We start from the raw sequence: 16636 nt of genomic DNA, 5'->3' as shown, positions 1-16636 counted from the left end.
GTACATGTGCTTGTGTTTTCAGGGTTGATAGGAACCTGTACAGCATGTCTATCAGATCATGTTTTATGTGAACGTGATAGGCTAATGCTAAATTTCAATACTTCAGACTATATCCTTATTAGGAAGAAAATGTATATTCCTCTATCCACTATGATTAATAGTTCCAAAACTCAAACCCAATTTATTTCTGTTCTGCAAAAGAGTAGCTAACGCTAAAGTATTAAATATTAAATTGTCACAAGTGACCGCCCCCTCACCTTTCAGCCAATCACATGTGTGCTAATGCTCGCAAATTTTGACCAGCTAGCTCCAGTTAGCGAGAGCAACAATAATGGAAAAGTATTTCTGAATCAACCAACTAGCTGCCCCTGTAAATAAATGCAGTACAAAGACACAGTAAAGCTCTGTTTTCATTTAGTTTAACAAGGCTACATATAGTACCACTCAAAAGTTTGGACACATCTACTTCTTAATACTCAAGTGTATTAAGGCGGCAATTAACTTTTGACAACTTTTGATGAGGCAGACAAGATATTTTGGTCATTTTTTTGTTTACTACATAATTCCATACATGTTATTTCATAGTTATGATGTCAGTCAACAGCAGCAGCTAATTCAGAGTTACTTTGACAGTGTCGTGATTCTAAAAATGTTAGCTAGCTAGCTAGCTAGCTGGCAGCTGGTGAGCCTGCTAGGAGAGGTTGGGGGATAATGTGATTGGCTGAAACCTGAGGGGGTGGGCACTGGTGACAACTCCAGTGAAATAAAAGTGTTACTGGAGAAAAGGCCATTATGAAGCAGACTGTTGAAAAATTAATGAATATAATTAAAATGAACTCCTGCAAAACTCTGTTATTATCAAAGTAAGAATGATGAAATAACATTTCATAGTAATGGGTTCAGTTCCAATAGCTTATTAAATTATTTCACGGTTTATTGGTTCCTTAATAGATTTCACTTTATTTATTCATATAATCATTTATTTGGTCTTTTTTACATTTCCCTGCATTTTTTAAACATAGACGAACAGCAGCGCTTCAGTCCCAGCTGTCAATCAACTTCCCAGCAGTTCCTATTGGCTCAGCTGATGCTGCAGGGAGGGGCAAGGAAGAAAGGCTGAGTGCATTAGTTTGCTTTGTTTTCTTCAAAATAAAAACATCGTGGCTTTATTTGGGGATGACAGACATAATGTACTTCCCCCCGCTTACTGGCAGTATTTGGGCAGGGTTTCTCATCCTGTTTCTTGTTGCCCACCCCTCTCCTTGACTAAACCTCAGTTTATCTGATTAATGCCAGCAAGGCTCATTCCACAGGAGCTAAACAACATCTAATTTAAAACAGATCTACAGAGATAATGAGTGTATGAGGAATGCAGGAAATGTTCTGTGCATTTCCTTTGACAAAAGGCAGAACCCTCCCCCATCTGGGTGTAAAAAAAGAAGAAATAAGGTGTGTACGCCTATGTATAGAGATATGATTAAGGAAGTGTTTGCTTCTTGCTTGATCTTGCCCTGTGTATGTGTAGGTGAGCTGCCTCGGCCAATCATTGTTCCTTTCCAAACATGATCAAATTACAGTCCAAATATAGTAAAACAATGTAGCTGTTACTGGACTTTTTAGACATTTTTAGGTAGTATGGTGTTGGGAGGCATGGCGGAGACCTTGCTGTCTGTCCTCTCTCTCTTTCTGTGTGTGTGTGCGCACACAGCAGCAGTGTTGTGGCCTGGTTTGCCTTACTAGGACAAGCCAACATGAAGTCATCAGCAGAAGCAGGAGGGTTTATTCAAACTCCCACTTGCCTTTTCAAAAACCCCCAACATCCCAGTTACAGCATGTTCCTGTTGCCTAGCAACCGGCTGGGTCTTGAGAGAGAAGAGAGGCGTCATAGATGTGTATGTATATCCACGGCTGAGCGCGAGAGCAAACACTCTCTGCTGCCTCTCCCTCCCCTGTGAGCAGCTCACTCTCTCCACAACCTCACTGCCATGTAACGGAGCACAGTATTACACACCGCGAGCCCCGCTTCGGCCGAACATCACCAAATGACACTGCACATGAGAGAACGATGCTTATAGTCATTTATTATTAACACATTTGTCTAGTTGGTAAACAACATACAGACTTGTAATGCTGTCTTTATAGATCATTTTCACAATCAAGCATTAAGAAAAATGACATAAGACATGATAAAGTTCATGGTCTTTTATTTGAAAAAAAAAATAAAGACTAGCATGTACAACTTGGAATGAATGTAAACTGAACTCAGATGAACAGTTGCAAAGACTGGTGCACTGACACTCCTGACAGCATGCGCTGCGAACACAGTACACCCCTCACTATGCTCTTGTCTGAGTCGAGAAACAGAAGAAGAAAAAGAAAAGTGAAGGCCAGTGATTCTCTCTTGCAAGAAAAGAGGACAGACACTCCATCTTAGCGAAAAAAAAAAAGAAAGAAAAAAAAAAAAGAAAGCTCACCGTAAGACTCTTTAAGTCCCCCCTCCTTTAAAGGGGCAGGACGCACAACTACTAAGATGGCCGTCCAAATAACATAACAAAAAACAAAAGAACATGCCAAACATTTGAAAATGTATTTTTTTTTGTACATTGTTTTTTTCTCTTTTTATCTAGCATACAATTAAGTCCCATTCCACTTTACGCTTGAGTTAGAACCTGGTATTTTCTCTCATCTTAACAGTACAGGGTTCCTCTCCAAATACAAAAAAACTGTACCAAACCAACAAGAGGACAGCTTATAGTGGAATCAGCACGCTCTGGTAGCCCGGAGGAGGGATGGGGGGGGGGGGGAAGAGGGAGGGGGGGCGGAGGGTTAGTGCTCCGGTCTCAAGCTGCATGCATGAAGAACAGAAAACAGAGAGAGAAAGAAGAGATGGCCAGCCCAGACATTTACCACTGGCAAATGGAGCTGGAAGGAGTTCGCCAAATGCTTTTGCTTTAGTCTGAAGGTAGTAGTTACAGGGTTTGTTGTTATTATTTTTACTTGTTAAGTACTGATGCTAAACTGATCTCCGGGGGGAGGGGACAGGATCACTAACCATCATTTTCATGCAGATATTTTTGTATATTTTTTTTATATTTTTCCTGTGTGGACAGAAGGATATTTTATTTCAACATTCAATTATTTTCTATACAGAAACAGTATGAATAAATGAACATTTTCTTTCCAAGAGGTAAGTAAAACATTTGGATTTTTTTTTTCTTTTTTTTTCTTCTAAGAGGGGACAGGACAGGGCGGGCAAGCTTCACTTTGCAGTCATCATCTGTACAAACTCTGCAGAGAGAGAGAGAGAGAGAGAAAGAGAGAGAGAGGACAAAAGACAATAGAACATCAGGTTCAGGGCAGACACTTTGGCAGAGGCTGTTGCCAGTAAGGGCAGTCACCTGCTAAATTGTTAAATGCTTTATTAATTTTTTAATCAACTTGAGCAGGTTCAGAACACACATCCTAATTAGTGTCCCTTTTCCAAATGGCTTCCATATTCATCTCATTAAACCCATTTGATTAAAAAGCTCTTGCGTTGTGCTTACAGTTGTGGAGCAACGTGATGGCAATATGCATACTCACACACACACACACTCACACACACACACACACACACAGAAAATAAAAATAAATAAATGAACCGAGGCTTTCATTGTCTGTAGAGTACATATTCTGTACGTGGCACAATGGGAGTGTAGAAGTAGGGCACTTTTCAGCCAAGACTTATGGACTGTTCATAATATATCAACAGCCTTCTAGAAAATGAGCGCAGTCTCTCGTGTAATGTGCCAAGGGAGCGACAGTAAGGGGGGAAGGGAGAGAGAAGGAGAGAGGAAGCAAGAAAGAGAGTGAAAAGGCTCCTGGCACACTGATGATGATTCAGAAGGATGGCTCTCTCCTATCTCTGTTTCAGCAGTCTCCATCTATAGCCTCTATCTAATAACTAATATTAAGTGTGGCTGGCTTGTCTTGCTGTTGCCCTCAGAGAAATACACAGCTTGGAAAATTAAGTGCTCTGGCCCGCCTGTTTAATAAGAGCTTACACCATGGCCTAGAAACTAAAGTTATTTGTGCACCGTGACATTTTTGGTGTGTGCGCCCTTTTACTTTTAAAGGATCACAAAGCAGTTTTTTTTTTTGTTTTTTTTTTTTACCTTCGTAGTTGACCTGTCCGTCTCCGTCAATGTCTGCTTCTCTGATCATCTCGTCCACCTCCTCGTCTGTTAGCTTCTCTCCCAGGTTCGTCATGACGTGGCGGAGCTCTGCGGCGCTGATGTAGCCATTTCCATCCTGGAAACATGCCGTATGGGATTAAAAGTGTGTAACAGAAAAATCCCACTGGTTGACGAGTGGTGGGGCGAGAAATTCCCACCAGGTTGATTAATGAGCTAACGTGGTGAAAGGTGTTAGTGAGCAGGATGTTGGAAACTGATAACTATTTAATCCATAAGGTAAACTTTTTTTACACCTAGATTGACCTGGCGAGACTGAAGTTTTTGTTAACTCATCTGAGAGTCATCACGCTTATTTAAAAAAATCTTAAGATGATAATTTAGCATTAATCAAGTCTTTTTTGGCTTCACACAAAATAAAAATGATACTAAAAACTTATAAATGTTACAGTCTATAAGCACGGAGGTTCTATAATTTCCTGAATATTTACCTTGTCAAATACCCGGAAAGCCTCGCGGATCTCCTCCTCGCTGTCTGTGTCCTTCATTTTTCTGGCCATCATGGTCAGGAACTCCGGGAAGTCAATGGTTCCATTACCTGGAATGGGTGATCAATGAGGCACATTTAATCAGCAAAAATTTCAATTACTTAAAAGCAAACTCAGATAAGTAGAGATAATATAACCCAGCATTTAGCTGATGAAAAGCAACCGACCGAAATATTCACGTAGCGCTCCGCTCATTTTTTTCCTCCTTTGTGTGACACAAGCATTATCGTACGGGCTATTATTTCGCTCCAGAGGCAGTCCTGGCAGTGATGGTGCAACTTGAGACATGAGTAATCGTAGTGAAGGGAGCAGCCCTCAAATCATTTTAGTGTACACTTTCCTTCCTGTGATAAACAGCTACTGCAGGCTGAGGGGGGTGATGTACTGTATGTGTGTGAGTGACTGTGTGTGTGTGTGTTTCCCTTTCTTCCTCAGGGAAGCCCCGGGAAGAGGTTGCATATGTTATACACAGCGCAGCAGGACTGCAGGGGGAACCCATGGCCAGTCATCCATAATGTAGACGTATACTGAGCAGCTTGGCCTTCTGGGAGCCTGTATAAATCAGAGGCTCGTCTCTCCTGGTGCCCCTGTCAAAAAAAAAAAAAAAAAAAAACCCTGGCTGGAGAGGAAGAGAGATGGACAAGAAGGGGGGGTGGGGAGCTTCAGTCATCCACTTTTATCCATCCTCTTTTTGTTCCGTTCAACTATCCAGCACTGTGTTTCCATGTGTTGGTGGGTTATCCGAAAGCATGACGATTCGGATAGAAGAGTCGCGCTAATGGCAGCTGCTGTGCTGGTGGCGCATGTATGTATGCGTGCAGCGGGATCAATATCCATGTTGCGGTTGTCAAGACAGGATTACCAGGGGATCAGACCCTCTTGACAGTGGAAGGATCTATGAGGAGCTCAGCGGCTCACCAACTGCAACCACAGGAGGGAGGATGGGAGGGTTGGTGGTGGTTTGCCTTGCTTTTATGTAGAGATGTGAGGACTAAATGTGGGGGGTGTGTAGTAATTAAAAACTGACAAAAAAAAAAGCTAAAATTTGTGATGGGATATAAGTGAAGGTCAGGGACACTGAGGGCGTAGAACCCGGGAGGATTAGCCCTGGGGTGGGACAGAAGGGCGGGGGGATTGTACGCAGATTAACCAATGACAGAGCACGCCTTGGAGAGAGAGGGAACAAGAGAATGGAGAGTGGGAATGGATGTGTGTGTGTGTGTGTGGAACGAAAAGGGATGCTGTAATGTGATGGGGCAGATGGTGATCTCATGGCCCGGGGTTACAATCTAAGGACCTGTTATCTAACACACAGAGACAGCCAGCAGCACCGAGGGAACACATGCTGCCACTGGGGGTTGGGAGGGAGGCTGGGGGGGGGATTGTCCCAGTCTTGGAGAAGGGCAGGACTGCAACTGGAGAGCTATCATCTGAGGGGGACGATGACTAGAGAAGCAAAGCAGCCCTCGAGTTATATCTGCTCAGCTGCACCTCGGGCCAGCTGCTGCTGCTGCTACTGCGGTGGAGAAGGGAGGTGGGGATGGAAGCAAGGAGGGATGAAGATAGGGAGGAAGGCAGGCGGAAAGAGAGAGAGAAAATGGTGGGAGGGAAAGAGAGAGAAAAAAGAGAGGGAGGGAGGGAGTGGGCGGTAGAGAGGGAGATGGAGATGAGGGAGATGTGAAGAGGAGAGAATATAAGAAGTGAACCGAGTGGGAGATGGTGCGATTACACATAAGAGGTGCTGACGCAAACTATAGAAGGCTGAGGCATCTCAGCGCACTTGTGTGTGTGGTCATCGTTTTCCTGCATCATAAAGCCCCCTTGCATCCCTCAGATAAGAAAGAAGGGTGGGATTGTGTAATGATGAGTGCTGTGCTTGGGCTAAAGGTGGTATTTTTGTCATACTGATCTGAATGAGTTATTTCTCCTTGTTTCATATGTGATGTATATATTTTTTTTTGTGCAATTGCAACAATCAGTGAAGAAAATCTTGAAGCAAGATGATCTGTTTTAAGCCAGAAATGAAGAACACTGGCAGCCCTGTATCATTTAAAGCAGGTGTAGTTAGCTTGTATCTGTGTGTCGGTGAGATAAACGGCAGCAATTTCATTTGATACTGTAATCCACACTGCTCATAAATTGCAGCTTGGCTTTTACAATCAAATAGCCAAGACTATTTCTTTTAACAGCTTTTCGTCGAGCTAAAGCCTTCCATCCTCTCTCCATTCATTGTAATTCATTGCCACAGCCCCCTTGTTTGGTAAATAAAGCTGATTTTCAATGGGCCAGCTGACATCCCATGGCTGCCGATGTGGGTACTGGATGTGCAAAGCGCAGAGAGGCCTTATGTAACCACTTTTATTTTCCATTACTAGCTTCATTGCTGTCTGACCTAGATTGCATCAGCCAAGGGAGGCAGAGGCAGAACAAGGGGATGTTAGTGATGGTGTGTGTGTGTGTGTGTGTGTGTGTGTATATGCTTGCTCTCGGGTGTAACTGAGGGGTAGGGGGGAGGGCGCTGAGGATGGTGGGAGGACGTTTCAATAAAGGGGCAGCCAAACTGCGGTGCAATTGATTTCTCCTGATCAATGCGGTCCCATTTACGAAATCCTATAAGCTGACAGAGCACCACTGGGGTAAAGGCCCCACTGACAGCTAACATCCTCGACTCCACTGCCCAAGGACAGTCGGCTTGTGAGCTACTCTCCGAATTCTTGGACTCCTCTCTCTCTCTCTCTCTCTCTCTCTTTCTGTCTGTCTCTCCCTCCCTCTGTCTTACAGTCACAGTGTCTTTGAGAGATGCTGCAGTGGAGGATATAAACTTAGCGAACAGAAGAATCTGTCTGAATTATGGCTCTCAGCACAGGGCACTAACACTGACACCGTTTTGACACTTGGCCTGCTCTACTCACCGGCATTTGAAAGCACCTCCTGCACATCCATATCTCTTGACATTGTCAAACTATGATGGAGCTGAACACACAGTGACTAAACTGCTGACACAGAGGGGCACGTCATCTGAAAATAAAACTGGCTGGACAGTTGGCTTGGACAGTTGGTTGACAGTTGGTAGAAAAGGGAGGGAGGTGGGCAACAACACCACTGATGTGTTTTTGAGATTAGGGGTGGTAATCTTTGGGAATCTGACGATTTGATTCTGATTCTTTGGTGTCCGATTTGATTCACAGTCGATTCTAAATTGAAGGAATAGAAAAGGAGGCATAATTTTCAGTCTGTTGCTCTAGTATACTGTGTGCCAAACCATCCACTGGTGTCCTCATTCCACTGATTTACAATATGAAACATAACTGGCAGATAAGATAAATGTTCTGCAGCCTTTTTATAACAAAAAACAACTAATTAATTAATTTGAAAGCATCTTGCAGTCTCCTGCCTGTATGAGAATAACAAAATGAGAGGCATGCGGAGTGCTCTACTGTGTTATTAACGTGATGTCTCCAGCAGTGAAGAGCAGCCTCTCTGCTGTACTGTTAGAGCTCTGGGTAAGCCATCGCCGTCCAAGATGCTGAGCGGACGCAGGGTTTTTGAGGTGAAACAGACAGAACACCGTGTTATTTTCTTCACCTCAGAGTTGATTTAAGTTCTTAAATGCTGCAGTGTGTGTTGCTCAGTTGGTCTTAGTTTGATACAGCTGATTGCTGCTCCGCTACGCTAACGTTAGTCTCTGGGTGACGGCGTAGAAAAGTTCACAAATATGCTTCACGTTCATCTCGCAAAGGTAATTATTTAGACATTAAATCAAAACATGCTTGCAACTGCTGCCTTTTGTGAAGATGAATTACAAGATTAGTGTGTGTGAGCTGTCCGGGTGCTGCACTGCCCTCGCAGGGTGCGGTTTCGTTGCATCAACATCACGACTAACATTTAGAAAAAATTATTTTTGACATATGTGAATAGATGCAGAATCATCCGTGTCTGCATTGCGATCCACCTAAGAATCAATTTTTCCCCCACCCCTTTTCGAGATGGGGCAGTTATGGACGCTGTATCTAATCCCTTATCCATTTGTAACAGAGGTTTTATCCCTGAAGTCATGCAACAAAATGTTAACCGAAAATTACAGTTCAGTTCCCATAAATCTCCTAAGACCTTGTACTGAACTAAAATTAGAAACTGAAAAGGAAAAAGGGGTAACAAGAGTGTAATTTTTAATATTCTGATTTAGGAGTGACGGTTGCAGGTCATTTTGGTGATTAAAAATGGGCGTGTGAATATGAAAGGATCACGGCATCATCTTATTACCTCAAATATTAAAAGCCTTCTTCCTTGCTAGCCACAGACTTTGTGTTAAATGTGATTGAAAATAACAATTTAACCCTCCAACTTGCAGATTTTTAATTAATTTCCTAGTCCTTAAAACTGACGTGGGCACTCACTACATGTACACTCATACTGTATATTTGGTTTTGGTTGCCTTTAGTCTACTCTTCTGTTAATGACTTGACAAACTGTGGTTAATATTTCTATAAGCACTTTTATCTGAGGCCTCATCTAAAGATTTAACATTTGTTAGATGATTTATACAGTGTGAAACATCTTTTAATATTAACTGTTCAAGCAAAACCTTCTAAACCTGTCCAAACCTAAACCAGTCAAAGTCTATTTCCTTATATAACATCTGATAAGAGAACGTATTTATTACTGACATACACTTTGGACACACCTGCCCATTCCCTTGAATGAGTAAGCATGTAACTTTTGACTGGTACTGTATCAAGAATGAATGAGTCACGATGGTAAATGACGTATGAATATACTGACCGTCAGCGTCCACCTCATTGATCATGTCCTGCAGTTCGGCCTCTGTGGGGTTCTGTCCCAGCGACCTCATGACGGTGCCAAGCTCTTTGGTGGTGATGGTACCGTCACCATCCTTGTCGAATAAGGAGAAAGCCTCCTTGAACTCTGCGGGTAAGGGGTGGAGGTAAGAGTGCAGGTTAAATTACTGTTGCTATGCAGTTACTGAAATGGGTTATGTTAGGACGCTGCAGTCGGGTCGGGAAGGTTAATCGATTCTTGTTAGCGGCATGGTTACAGGGGCTGTGTTAACGAAGTTCACGCTTGTCTGTAAATTGGGCCACATGAGCATGAACCAAACTGAAGTTATAAATGTGCTGAGCTCTGAAACCACACAGGATTATTATCTCATAGGAGAATGAAGCAGAATTTTGGAAGTTGAAAAAAAGCTGACAGATTTGACTAAGAATTTCAATGTGTGCATTAGAAGCTTGCTTCTAAACTACAGGCCATAAAAACCTATCCAGGGAATGTGAAGTGCAGGCTATAGTGCGTATTAGCCTTAGAGCCTTAGCACAAGCTAATTAGCCACAGAGGGGGTTTGACTGAGAAGAAACTGTGCAGCCTCCAGTTTCAGTACAAAGCCCACATCATTTATTTATCAAGAATATGAAAGCGCCTTAGTGATTGAAACTACTCGTGACTTGCCTGTAAAACCGTCTATATTCACTGTGGCTTCATGGGTTTCAGGACTGACTCATGACATGCTGTAAATACTTCTTCCCTGTATTTCCTGTTCATTTAGAAAAGCTAATGATCTACCAAGGGAGGGCGGATGCCAAATCCTTCAATGCACTGTTTCATCTCGTGTTTTCCATCAATGACAAAGGAACTTTACTGAATAACACAGAAGCAAGGGAGTAAAAAGAACAAAAAAGACAGGCCTGTGTGGGGGACGTAAAAGGAGAAAAAGGCTCTGTTCCTACCTGCAATCTGCTCCTCTGTTAGTTGGTCAGCCTGTGGTTGGAAAGAAAAAAATAAGGGAGAGGGTCACAAACAAACAGGCTACTCAACAGGCAATTATTCCAAAATCCCAAAGTGTTTCGTCATCACATTCCACATCATTCCTGCCCACCAACCACCACACATCTCAACACTGGGAGCAGTGTTCAGGGGTCTGTTGGCTGGCCATTAGAGGCCTCTGCCAGAATCCACTCATACCTGTAGAACTGCCAAGAATTACCAATGACAATACCCCAAATGAACCACTAGCCCCGTTAGTTAGCGCCCAATGCCCCGGGGGATGGAACGTCAATCAGTAGTTTCAATATTTGTACCTTTATATTTGTAGTGTAAATAGCATTTTCTTCTCTAGGCATAATTATACCATGCACAATTAATATTGATGCTGAAAACCAGTTATCAGATTTGGCTCACACTGATCGCACTAACTCACTAAGTTGTTTCTGAGAGGTTGTTTGAGAGAACTCCTAGAAAGTGACTTAAACACAAGCTAACTCTAGAAAGCTCTACAAAGGCACTGCATGAAATTTAACCTCCAGCTGATGAGTGGCTCCACGGGATTGACTCACACCATGTACAAAAGTAGGCTAGAGCCTGGTTGTCCCACAAGAGGGACTGCTAGGCAACAAGGTACTGTAATAAAACGGGTGAGGTGCTGTCTCCAGACCAGGAGAAGAAAATGTTTAGGCGGGGTTGTTTCAGGACATATCAGCATGGGAGTGTTTTCCATGGTCCTACCAACAGGAGAAAACAAAAAAGCCTGCTGGGTTGGCGCAGCTTGATTTCCCCTCCCAGCCTGTTCCCTCCACTAGCTCTTTAATGGTTGATAGTGACTCACGCATGATTTAAATGGCTTGGAAGCGAGCATCCACTGCCAGGCCTTTAACACGGGATGAATCAAGCTTCTTTGTGAAGGAGCCACTGATTTCAAACACCCTCAGCAGTTAAGTGTGAAAACAGAGCTTGTGGTGCAAATAACTCACACACAGGTACCCTCCCATCACTGCTTTAGTGAACAAAAAAAAAAAGGAGTTTATTTTTATTGTTACCAGACCACACTGACATCATTGTGTTTGGCAGAGACGAAGGAACACACACAGACAAACACGAGCAGTCACAGATGTGCACATACACTCACACATGCATGCGTTCTCTCACACATACACATGCACACACACTCTCTCTTAATGGCATTCTTCCTCAACACCAATACTTTCCATCCCCATGTTTCCTGTGAATTAGTCAGAGTAGCCAGTTCTGCCTCAAAGCAAATTCCTACAGCCCCATCGGTGTGTTTATGTGTTTGTGCAAGCAATCTAGCTTTGGATACAGCCAAGCACACATCCAATAACAAAGTCCTATGGCTGTGGAAACCTGAGCCTCGTTAAGTCCATGTATGGAGGTGAGGCTATTATTTTATAAATCAAGCCGGTAAATAAGTAGGTTCAGCTAGAATAGGTATGATTTAGCAGATCGCCGCATGACACACTGCGAGCTGACCTTTAACTCTGGCTTTTCAAAAAACAAAAGGCTTCTCCTCATGGCTTGAGCAGCGGCCATGAGATGGATCGATGCGACCAGCGAGGGCTCATGGATAACCTCAGCAGCGCTCATATGATTAGTTGACATGATTCAATAACCTGCCTCGCACACAACAGCGTATGCTTTTCTTCTCCCTTCCTGCCTCCTTTCCATCTGCGAGAGTGGGAAATGTCAAGAGACAAAACAGCCCTGCTGATGCTAACGCGCCACCCAGCTTGACCATTATTCTTTGTCTCATCTGAGCATTTTCTGGCGCCATCTTTCTGTCGTAGCTCGTGTTTTTTTTCCCTTGTGTTCGTTTCTCACTCTTTCTCTCTTGATGAGTCTCTCTTCCTATTTTCCCTTAGTCACCCTCTTTGTCATTGTGTGTCGCTCCTGCTGTATCTTTGCTGTCTCGTTCTGTCCCCTGCTGTCTCTCTAAGTGGACTGGGTGTGGGGTTTGGTGACTCAGTGCTATGGATCCTCCCCTGGCTTAGGCCCAAGCTGTTGGGGCCTCACTGCGCTGCTGCACCACCAGGCCCACTACCGGCCCATCCCTTCCTTTTCTTCTTTTTCCTCCTTCTTTCCCTGGCACTTGGACCTCAGCCAATACCAACTCCTCCTCCAGACCTTTCCCCTCTGCTTATCTCTTTTTCCTCTCTGTATATGTGACATACTGTTCAGAGGAAACTCCCTGTGATTCACGATCCACAGTGTCTTATGGACAGGGTTGTTTGCTGCCAGGCTGTCCTCCTGTCCTCTGTGAGTGTGTGTGTGTGTGTGTTTTTGGGAACAGGGGGTGCTCTGCTGGCAGTGGTTCGCTCTGGCATGAGTGGGTCAACCACTCCCGCTGTTGCCCGGGCAGCTGGCCCCAGCAATGCGTTCCAAACAGGACTGTGGGAGGCAGGTGGCAGTTCACTGGGCCAGCGAGGAATATCTACCGCTATCACTTGATGTCATATCACCCTTGTACAAACATACTGCATCCTTGCCTGTTCGCACTGGGTTTAATTTGATAGGGGATGCCAAATGGTGTAAACAGACCGCCAACGATTATCTTCTACTTTAGTAACGCTTTATCAACGCTTAATGCTCGATCAGAGTTGCTGATCTGTCACTGTGATGTGCAGTAACAATTCCTTAAGTAGCTTCGCTATATTCACCAAGTGAAAGGTGCAAAGCCAGCTGTCACTCTGACAGATGGGTGTGACACACACACACACACACACACACACACACACACACACACTTCCATTCACCATGACACAGGCACAAACACAAAGAGTCAGTGTGACTGACACACTCCTTTTCTATAGGGGCCCTGAGCTCAACAGAGCGCTGAACGCCTCTTCTCTTTGAGGCTGGACAAAAGACAGTGAAGCCTTGGGGCCGGGCCGTGTCTGGAGGGGAGGAGGGAGACAGGATGGGTGTAAACAACACCAGCCTCCCTACACCCTGCAGACAACGCCGGTCCACCATATGGCCTGGTGGTGGTAGGTGGCTAGGTACTCCTCCGCACCACAGAGAGCACTTTATCGCTCCTAGACACTGGGAACATGGAACACGGCTAGGTGTTGCCGCCAAGCATATAAATTATTCATTGCAGTGGATCAGATGTCCCCCAAGTTACTAAACATGCATCAGCAAACAAGAGCGTAACAGGAATAGGATAGGGCCTTAGCACGGTCCGACTACTTATTCGATACTTCCACCTCAATGGGGAAGGCTGTTTCCACTTCATCGGGTGTATTGATGCAGACAAGGGGCTTACGCCTGTGTATTAAACTTTTTAGAGATGCTGATACGCAGGCTAACTCCATAACAATTCCACTGTACACTCCAATTACTGCGCTGCGTTGCAACATGAACCTGCATCGCTGCTCGATACCATATATGGGATATTTGATCACAGCAGAGGGGGGGAAAGAGGTCCATGTCTTCTTGACTCCCTCGGGCCATTAATGATCTATCAAGCTTGATAATCAATGGATTAGCTTGATGGCCTCTTTTCCACATCCATATCATTTCCACTTGGTAACTTCTCCTTTATGTGGCGTAACCAGTGGAGGGGCTCTGTTTCATTAGCTGGTTGCAGATGTCAGTGTGCATGTAATCGCGTATGTCCAACATCTGGTGAAATTGGTTAGACTGGTGTAGTAATTTGCATGTTAACATATTTTGCAAGTCACCGAGGCCTATTAAAACCTTATGCTTTATTGGAATTTTAGTTATTACAGAATCATACGTAGCCTTTCCAAAGTATATAAGCTGAAGTGCAGCATGACAGTCCTGTAATATTCATATTTCACACGTCGGTTTTGGACAAAAACTCGACTAAACTTCACAGCTGTTGATGTTTTCTGGTAGCCAGTGTCAGAAAGAGCTTCTTGGACAACTCACACAGGTATCACATTTGCATAACATCGAAAATTTGCAAAGAGGCAACCAAATCAGCCGACATAACACAAATACACAACATAGCCAAAGATAAACCCTCAGAGAGCCCGCAGTGAAGGCGGAACAGCGTCTGGTATCGAGTTTTTTTTTTCTGTTTGTTTGTTTGTTTGTTTTTAAGCTCTTACAGACCAGGCGATACAATATAGCTATAACCTTGTAATTACAGGATATGGTGAGTTTCCGTTGCGGAACACTGACGAGACACTGTCATCGCCCCCCCCCACCCCCCCTCCTCCTCCCCCCCACCCTCTCTCCCTCCCCCCCCCCCCCCATCATGGCACGGCACGGCACGGCTCGATGGTGCAACCTAGAAAAAGGGAAACCAAACGCTGCCTGTTCGTTTTCTTCGTGACGAGTGGGGGGGCGGAGAGCACCGTGTCCAAACCCCGTGTGGACGGCGAATAAAACACGACTATCTCTTAAACATATGTCTCAAAAACGTGTCAGAAATATGTCAGCACAGGGCTCTCCTATGTTTCTAATAACGCTCGGCAGGCTTCCCAACACGCCTGCGCTCCTAAGGCGGATTGTAAACTGTACTCTAATGCACTTATGTGCTGCAGAATTATGCTGTAATAACCCAGAATAGCTTGCTAGTTATGCCACTAAATCTATCTAGTCCATGAATTAATTCGGTCTGCACCATGCAGCTGTGAACCAGCTACTTGACCCGATATAGCCCGATAGCCAATAATGCTGTATGAATTGCGCAGTTATGGGGGAAATACGGACCTAATTTGAAGGTGAACATCTTAGACATAAATCCGCTAAGACAACAAAGACCATTCCCAATAAGAGCTTCACATTACTCTCTGAAAACGCATTAAAAAATTGCGCTTTGCGGGCGTTTTCCGTCTCCTCTCCGCATACGAACAAGCTCATAAGAGGAATCAATGACTGAATAGCAAATAACAGGAGCGGAAAAAAGCATTCAGCTGCACCAAGTTTTCACTTGTAATACACAGGTTATATTCCTCCCTATAATTAAAACGCATTTCCCCTAGTACACAGAATGAATGGCAATACGTACCATGTCGGACGGGTTGTGTGCTTGTTGGTCTGTGGAGGCAGACTAGGAGTGTGGTCGTTCCTTAGATGGAGTTCCACTGGCGGGTTAGGAGTGTGTATATTGGCCGTGGCCAGAATGGGGATTGCCTGTGTATCCCTCCGCCACACTAGCACTGATCACTCACTTCCTTATTTCAATTCAGGGCTGTTGCAGCAACGCAAGGCCTCCAGCAGGAGACATGCCAATCAGCGCCGGCTGCAGTGCACTCAGAGCATCCTCACACTCATATTAAACTACACAACTAGGGACGCAGTGGGCATTTAACTTAACTAATAATTGATAAAGCCATCCTTGAAGATTGATTGTCCATCTTTATCATGATGTAGATAGAATGTGGCCCACAAAACATCCCATTACCTCTGGACACATTAAACATTTTTACAGTACACATGGGACTCTCATGGGAGGTAAAACCATTACTAAACTCACAAGAAGCCAAGAAGGTCGTTTGAGGACAAGATCCTTTAAGGAAAGCATGAATGTTTCTAAAAAATGTTATTACTTTTGCTCACATAAATGTTTACCTTATAATCTTCTACCAAAGGTCACAGTTCCCATACTTCTTGACTCCTGTATCTTTGTTTTATGTAGGTACTACGACAAATGCTGCAAACTAAAGTAACATTCAAGTAGTCCGTTTTTGAGGAGTTTGTTTCAGAAGCCTTTTGAAAAGTTTAAGGCCAAGTTAATCGAAGTTGCAATAAATCAGCAAATTGAAGATAAGTCGTGGTTTACTATCACCATTGTTCTTCTGCTCTTCATTAAGGTAGCCCGCATGTAGATGGATGGGGTTCACTAACTTGTTCGTCTGGTTTTTATTAATTGTCGCTTGTTTAGTAAGACTGGGAAAGACTTGTCTCATCTGGGGATTTCCACCCGTTTTCCAACCGCCTGATAGTCATCACCAGCCATAATAATATTTAGACTATCCCTATATTAGGGCAAGAGAAAACATCAACCAAACATGACTGACATGTATGCAAGAAAAAATTACTGTAATCACAGCTAAATCTGAGACAAAAAAGGCCTATTGCTCCAACTTATGTTAAATTTACCAGATGAATCCCCTGAAGACTTACTTCTGACAT

The 16636-nt window shown here is 43.9% G+C and overlaps 1 protein-coding gene across 1 annotated transcript; it reads right to left on the bottom strand.

The window, feature by feature from the left end:
* Window positions 1-2187: 2187 nt before the first annotated feature.
* Window positions 2188-15626, bottom strand: LOC122999793 (calmodulin-1). Its single transcript, XM_044377037.1, has 6 exons — window positions 15510-15626; window positions 10465-10495; window positions 9503-9646; window positions 4664-4770; window positions 4155-4290; window positions 2188-3288 (listed from the first exon to the last, which is right to left on the bottom strand). Exons 1-6 carry the CDS (start codon window positions 15510-15512, stop codon window positions 3260-3262), a joined length of 450 nt encoding a protein of 149 aa, XP_044232972.1. The 5' UTR covers window positions 15513-15626; the 3' UTR covers window positions 2188-3259.
* Window positions 15627-16636: the final 1010 nt, after the last annotated feature.

The sequence above is a fragment of the Thunnus albacares genome, chromosome 16 (assembly GCF_914725855.1).
Source record: "Thunnus albacares chromosome 16, fThuAlb1.1, whole genome shotgun sequence".
NCBI classification, from domain to species: domain Eukaryota; kingdom Metazoa; phylum Chordata; class Actinopteri; order Scombriformes; family Scombridae; genus Thunnus; species Thunnus albacares.
Note: the sequence above shows the minus strand (reverse complement) of the source record. Positions and strands in the feature narration are given on the sequence as shown.

What these genes read in the sequence shown, in the direction of transcription:
- LOC122999793 (XM_044377037.1), bottom strand. An exon ending in AACAGAGGAGCAGATTGCAG is followed by an intron (nt 9,647 to 10,464) that starts GTAGGAACAGAG and finishes CCTTACCCGCAG; the next exon opens with AGTTCAAGGAGGCTTTCTCC. An exon ending in CGGACAGGTCAACTACGAAG is followed by an intron (nt 3,289 to 4,154) that starts GTAAAAAAAAAA and finishes CTCTCTCTGCAG; the next exon opens with AGTTTGTACAGATGATGACT.